Consider the following 7,220-nt stretch of genomic DNA (forward strand, 5'->3'; position numbering starts at 1 on the left):
TTTGCATCCTTAAAGGTAAGCATGTACCTAAGTGTTTGCAAGACTGGAGCCTTAATTGCAGAAAAACGTAATCTTACATTGACTGTTCTTGGGGAAGTCGAAGATCTACAAAGTATGGGCCACTGTTTCTGAGATTAATGTATTACTCGTGAAAAATCTAATTTTAATGGAAGGTAAAACCTTACTCAATTTTTCTCTTTAGAATCTCGAAATCTCTGATTCCTTACCATCTAAAATGCCAATTAAAAATGGGTTAGAAATAGAAGCAGAATCTGCTGCTTGTACTAAAGTGCAGTGTGCTCAGCGATTGAACCCAATATCTTTGTTTTGAAAATATTACTAAATTACTATTACCATGTCAAAAGCAACATAAACAAACCTTTGTCCTTTATACCTAATCTGTAATATTTAGTAGTTTGATACAAAAGTCTTCTTTGATCTGTAAGCACTATAGGGGGAGAACTGTTTTAAAATGATTAAACATTTTTATTTAAAAAAATTATTAATGCTATTAGTACATGTGTGATAATACTTAATAAAGTATCCAGGTGTCTTATTAGGTCTCTAATTTAAGACTGTAACAGTTCCAATTAGATTATCAGAGCTTTGTCCAGCTCCACTCTCTCCTCCCTTGTCACCTTTCCAGAATTTAAACAAATGCCTGTAAGAGTGTTCTTTGTGAAGATACTTCATCCATAAGGCCTTTCAAACTTTGAGTGATTTAACCAAAACAAAGGGGGAGAGCTCAGATTGCTGAAGGAAAACCACCTTGCGCTGCAGCTAGGACAGGAGCTGGTGATTTTGAAGCAGTTAGTGACAAACCGGCATCAGAGTACCCAAGGAAGAGGGTTGGGGAGGGGGGTTAGAAATAAAAACTATGAAGTGTACAGTTATGTTGTCCAAAATGGTATTCTTTTGCTTCGAAGAACTTGCTGGACTATTGATGTTTAATACAATTTGGTTTGCATGGAACATACAATCACGATCGGACAGAAAGATTTTTTGTTTCCTGGTGTCATCTATAGGAATTTATTGAATGCAATTCAAGGATAACCTATTGCAGCTCTTTGCATATTGACCGGGTTCCGTCCACAAGCAGGCAGAGGGCTTGCTTGTCCTGATGCTTTCTCTGTTTGTTCAAACGCCTGTGCTTTCCAGTTCCCCATCCTCCAGCCCTGCCGTGGCGTGCGACCTGGAAATCATGAAGAGCTTCTCTTTATTTGTATATTGTCTCTGAATTTGCCGGGGACGCTGCACTGTTTGTTCGTTGCCGGCTCCCTCTAGGGGGCCGATCTCCCCCTTTGGGTCCTCCTCACAGTCCTGGGTTTTACTGGCCGGGGTGCTGGCAACAGACTCCAAGGAGGTGCCTGCCTCCTCCAAGTGGGTGTAGCCCTTATTGCTGCTGGATGGGTCAGTCTGGGAGCCTCTCCCGACCTCCGGCGGAGTGACGGGAGGCGAGCCGCCCAGCTGCAGAGATTTGGAGTAGGTGGAAGAAGCAGCCTTGGCTGAAAGGCTGGTGGAGTCCAGCTCCCTGCTGCTAGCCCGAGTCTGAGGGGGGCCAGGGGAGAGGGGCCGCCTGGCGTCAGGCAGGCAGCTTGTGCTCTGGCGCCTCAGTACCCGCTGGGGCCTGCGCCCCTGCCCGGGCCCTAGGGGGCTGCCGCTGCCGAGCTCGCTCAGGCTCCGCTCGAACTCGCCCCGCGGGCTCGCCCGGGCCCCGGGCTCGCAGCTCTCCCCGCCCGTCCCCTCGGCCTGGCCCAGGGGCAGCAGGGGGAAGGCGCTGAGCGAGGAGCCCACCAGCGAGTCGGCGGTGCTGCGCCGGCCCCAGCCGGGCGCGGGGCTGCAGGGCGGGGTGGCGGCGCCCAGCGCGGCTCGCGCCCGGGGGATGCTGTAGACGGCCTCGGCCAGGCTGGGCGGGGAGGCGGAGAAGGAGGAGCAGCGGGGCGCGGGGGCGCCCAGGGCCGGGGGCCAGGAGCTCTGGGCCAGCCTGGCCGCGGCGCCCAAGGCTTCCCCCCCGCCGCCCAGCCCCCGGGCCTGCTGCACGTAACTGACGAAGCCATTGAGCGGGGCGGCGGCCGGGCCCCCGCCCTCCTTGGCCCGCAGGCTGTGCGCGTCGATGACGGTGGAGTAGAGGTCCCGCAGGTTGATGATCTTGGTCTTGCGGTCGCGGTTCTCGTGCAGCACCGCGTTGGCGCAGATGAAGAGGAAGATGCCGATGCCCATGATCAGGGGGCCCAGCACCTTGAGCTTGTCCGAGTGCAGGTAGCCCGAGAAGAGCTGGAAGAGGAAACCCACCGAGGAAGGGGCCGGCGCGGCGCGGGGGGACCCCCGGCTGCTGCTGGAGGAGGAGGAGGAGGCGTTGGCTCTGGGGGTGTCCGGGGGGGATCCCCCTTGCGCCCCCGGCTGGCCCCGGCTGGAGCGGTTTTTGGTGGCGCCGCCCTGCGCCGGCAGGTGTTTGCTCCCCCCGAAGCTGCCCTCCCGGTAGACGGGGCTGGGTTTGGGCCAATAGCCCACCACGGCCAAGGCGATGCCCACCAGCAGCACCAGGATGCCGCAGAGGGCGAGGAGCCCCGAGGCGGAGCACAGCTTCAGCTTGCCCTTCACCACCACCACGTCGTTCTTGCGCTTCTTTTTGGCTTTGCGTTTGCGTCTGGGGGCCTGGCTTTGGGGTCGCAGGGGGTCCTGTTTCCTGGCCGAGATCCTCAGGAGGCCTCCAGTGGCGATCATGGCTGGCTACCCGGGGCACTGCTCCCTAGAGCGGCTCCTGCTCCTGCAACAAAAGGGAGAGAAGAGGGTGAAGGCCGGGGACAGAGCTGGAGGAGCAGCTCCTCAACAGATACCTCACAAAATGCCCGTGCTTTAACACAGCCAGGGAAATCCGTATTTAGCTAAAGTCCTGACAAGCAGCGTCTCAGCCACTGACAAGCTGGGCCCTCTTAGGCATCCAGATAGCCAGGATAGCAACGTTAGGTAACCTGGGAAGGGAAGCAGCCATGTGTCCCTCCCATGACGTTGCTCAGTTCACTCTTTGCAAACAGCGAATTGACTTCTACAGACTCCAAAGGAGTTAAGGAAAGACTCGTGTCACCAGTGCAAACAAACAGAAGAGCATCCGTGCTGGGTAGAGAATGAGTCTGCAGGGCAGCCTGCTCCTGTCGTTGAAGAAGCTGCTGAGATCTTTCCTGGGCCCTGTTCCTCTAATGGGGTCAAAGGGTGAGACTGCACAGTGCAGGGGGTTGGTGTTAGCGGAAGTATCATGCAGAAGCCCGTGCCTTTTAGTGGTCTGGGTATTTTGGAAATAAAACCAGACGGGCAATACGAATTGTTTTATGGATGTCACTAATTGTATTACACTGCTTAAACATTGCTGAGGGATTTTAACCGATTACATACTTTTTGTGTCAGTGAATGGGAAATTAATTACTGGAAATACAGAAGGGAAGCATTTGAATACCCAGATAATAGTACCTTTTGGAAGCTTCTTCCAGATCATTTCCTTCGTATTTTAGCTGCAGTGATCTAGAAACCCATCCTCTTCTGCTTATGGTATGGGTACATCATCTGGACAGCTGCCTGATTTGGAAACATGTATGATGTTCAAAGTAACTGGTTATGTAACAGCAATGATTGCCCTTCCCCCCTCCATGTTAAAATGTAGCGGGTATATAAAGATAGTATGTCAAATTTTATTAAAGAGTGAATCACCATGAAAAAAGATAATGCGTCGGGAAACTGGCATGTGAAATAACATTCGTTACTTTATTTACGGTATCATCAGGATTCATCATCTGAGTATTCAAATGGCTAGGAGACAACTAAGTATGAACAATTCACACGATATTGCAAACCGTTCAGTGAAGCTTTGACATGCTGAAGAAGGGCTTTTCTCTCATTTTGGTGAAGCGTCTAAAATAATTTCCAGGAAGGAAATATGACAGCAATCAGTACAACATGCTTCATAAAGTTACATTCCTTGCCTTGAAAGCTGGTTAATAGCATCTAAAGTGATTCCTCCCCCCACCCAGCTTCTTCTAAATTTCGTTTCTATTCCCAAATAGCCCCAGATTCGACAGTTTTGCGTTCCATTTGTTCTGAATATATTTTCCCATAAAATAATACTGAGGGCACTGTTTTGAGAGAACCTACAATATGTCTGGGAGTCATTTAACAATGAATGGAGTCTTGTCTCCTCTTTCCTATTATCAGACCATGTATTTGCCTTTTTTTTTTTTGTAAGAATGGTTTGGTACACAAATGTAATTATCCGAGCATGATTTCTTTTTAAGTGGTGGCTTAGTTTGTGATCTGATACTCTCCACTACACCACTAGACAAGATGCTGTCTCAGTTAAGATGGAAAAACAGATGGCAATCAGACCTGAACAACGTTTGCAATCAATATTGCCTTGACACTTCCTTTTTGAATACGCAGAAACAAGGGTGGATGCGTGGGAGAGTGTGTTTTTTTTAAACTACCAACTATTATTAATTATTGTATTATTAGAAAACAGAGAAAGTCAAACAGACGAAAGAGACGATACACAATACAGACGATACACAATCACATTCCATATAAACTGGATGTGGGATGTAATCATTAACAAACTGATACTTATGTCACAGTGAGCACTATTTAAATAATCCCCAGAGAATATGTCATGTTTTAACCCGGATCTCAATGACTATTTTAAGGATGCTCTGCTAAAACCGAATAGAATTGTTATTCTCACTCAGTCATAGGTATTAAAACGTACATGGTGGGGGCCGGATTAACACTTTGTTTCCTGGACACTAATAACTGAAGTTAAGATGCTCACTTGTCTGTTTTTGACCAATACAGGATTTTGTGTTGCTTCAGCTATTTGTATGTGTAGAAAATGGAAGAATAATCTCAGCTCGGAGGGAAATGAGTTATTTGAAAGGATGTTAATTTGCAACCATTGACCATTTGCTCGACATCACTTAGGACACTTTCTAGCATGCTGCAATAGATTTTGCAACGTTTACTAGGGACTAAAATGTTGTGGCTGACATGCTTGGCAGTATTTCTTTATACATAACGGAGTTAGCAAAGTTGCCAGTTTACACTGGGTTTAGTTTCGATGCAGTTTCCAGTATATACATGGCTGGCTGGCAGTATGTCTAACAATGAAGCTGCCTGTTAATGAGATAGGTCTGTAGCTATTATTGAGAATCGCTCGCCAGGTGGTCTGCCAGGTCTTTGAACTTTTGGTTGCTTCTACTAATGAAGAAATTCTGTGTACAAAATCCTCCAAGGGTCTCTAAGCCGGCTGGGCACCTAAGCCATGATCAAAGACCATTTGGCAACCAGCTAACAGCCCTTTGTAAATTTCCTACCCCGGCCCCCGTTTTATAACCACATCAACACGATGGACTATTTTTGTCGCCTCCAGGAAAGTAATGGGGCCATTCAGTGCTGAACTGCTGCCCCTGAATTTCTCCAAGACAGAGAAAACACACGTGAAAATTGACACCCCCCCCCGCTCCGCTCCCATCCCCCCGCCCCTTCTTAGACCAGACTAGGGTGAAAAAACCTTTCGGGATCGTGGGCGAAATTATTGCTCAAAATGGCAGCAAGTCTAACCTCACTTACCCAGGAAGACTGGGGCGGGAATCAAAGCTGGCAGCGAGGAGCTCAGGCACCATAAAGAAACCATGGAGAAACTTTCCAGCCCGAGTGGACATCTCAGCGCAGACACAGCCCCTCCAGATCCGTAATCTCGCCCTGGCTCATAATCCCAGCCGGGAATGCGGGAGGGATCGACCCGATCTTGTCAGCCCCCTCGGACAGAGCCATTCCAAGGAGTTTCCTAGAAGTGCTGTGCCTTCTCCATCCTTCATCCTTCCCTGCTTGTTTTATTGTTTCCCCCTGCCAGATGCAGCCTCCTCCTCCTGCCTGAGCCGGTGGTTGTTGCTAGTTGATTTGCCAGCCTGGCGGGCTCGCTGCTTTCTGCTGCTGCTGCTCTTGAATGGTGCTCCGGCAGCCGCGGCTGCTGTGCGGGCCGGACTCGGTGCTGTTGCTAGGAAACAGGAGCCATGACACAGGGAAATTGCTGCAGGATGGCAATCATTACCCTCCTAACTCGCCTCTTTAGGAACAGCCCCCCCCCCCGTTCCCTGCCTCCCCCGGCTGCCGCCTGTTCCACCATGCCCACCTGCACGTAACGAGGTGAGCCTGCCAGCCCCGAGCCCTTCCTCCAGAAGCAAGCGGACGGGGCCATGGCATTGTCTGCAGCCAGGGTCCCCGCTGGCTCGCTCTCTGCCTCCTGCGCTCTCTTTGCAGAACTCCCTGCCTGATCGGCGTGGTCGCAGGGGAGATTAAAGACAGTCAGACCTTGGTTCCTTCGCTTTCTTCCCATCAAATATTTCAGTGGCTCTCTGAGAGAAAGCAGGGAAGCACCAAATGCATCATTTTTTAAAAAAGTGCTTCCACCGTTTTGTGAACTTTTTTTTCTTTTTTTTTCTTTTGGTCTGAAGTGTGGCTGAGCACAGTTGGTCTGAGGTGTATTCTCTTCTCCTCACTGACCTGTCAATCTCTTGTCAACAGCTATCTCTTGTTCAGTCTCCGGCTGAGAGAGACCCTGTCTGATTTTTTCGCCTTACTCCTGATACATCTCAATTCTTTGGGCTTCCTCCCTGAGCAGCAAGCAGGGGGGAAAGTGGGAGGATTTTTGTCTTTGTTCTCTAGAAATAATATCCAAGTAACTTTGCTGTCATTTCTCCCTTCCTGTCCTTCCTCACCTAGTGTAGGCAAAACAGAAGAGAGATGGTGTTTTCAAGATGAAATGATTCTGTTTGAAAAGGGGAAACACCAGATGCAGGGAGAGCTAGAGGATTTCTTTTTTTTTAATCTGAGGAGTGATCCAAGAAACAGATGAAAAGAGGGAGAATGCAAAAAAGAAAGAAACCGACAAACTGATGGCCAAGATATGAGATCTGGCCTTTATAGATACTGGGAAACAAAAGTCAGCTTTGAGCATCTTTGGGAAGATACTTGTTAAACTGAAGATATACAACGCTGTGTGACTGAAGGCCACAGAACACAGCCCACAGTGTCTTACTGAAGTGTTTCTCTTACACCTACCATGAGGTAATAGACCCATGGGTGACTGCATTGGGTGTAAATCAGGGGAGAACTTGGTCTTTTTTTGATGGCCACCACAAGCTAGAAAGGCAGGTTAAACAAAACAGCCAAGTGAATGT

General features: G+C 49.3%; 1 protein-coding gene across 3 annotated transcripts; it reads right to left on the minus strand.

Moving 5' to 3' along the window:
• Window positions 1-446: 446 nt before the first annotated feature.
• On the minus strand, window positions 447-6,085 carry TMEM200C (transmembrane protein 200C). 3 transcript variants are annotated; one of them, XM_084621664.1, is made up of 3 exons: window positions 5,611-6,085; window positions 3,466-3,570; window positions 447-2,767 (listed from the first exon to the last, which is right to left on the minus strand). In XM_084621664.1, exon 3 carries the CDS (start codon window positions 2,722-2,724, stop codon window positions 1,138-1,140), a length of 1,587 nt encoding a protein of 528 aa, XP_084477790.1. In that variant the 5' UTR covers window positions 2,725-2,767; window positions 3,466-3,570; window positions 5,611-6,085; the 3' UTR covers window positions 447-1,137. The 3 variants fall into 3 exon arrangements, with proteins under 3 accessions (XP_084477790.1, XP_084477792.1, XP_084477791.1); XM_084621666.1 differs by lacking the exon at window positions 3,466-3,570; XM_084621665.1 differs by lacking the exon at window positions 5,611-6,085 and having other exon boundaries at window positions 3,466-3,627.
• Between the last annotated feature and the right edge of the window lie 1,135 nt (window positions 6,086-7,220).

Source organism: Lepidochelys olivacea (assembly GCF_965140295.1).
Source record: "Lepidochelys olivacea isolate rLepOli2 genome assembly, chromosome: 2".
Classification (NCBI taxonomy): domain Eukaryota; kingdom Metazoa; phylum Chordata; order Testudines; family Cheloniidae; genus Lepidochelys; species Lepidochelys olivacea.

Bases quoted from the DNA above. Each gene is read 5' to 3' on its own strand.
- TMEM200C (XM_084621666.1), bottom strand. From the start codon at position 2,724: ATGATCGCCACTGGAGGCCTCCTGAGGATCTCGGCCAGGAAACAGGAC.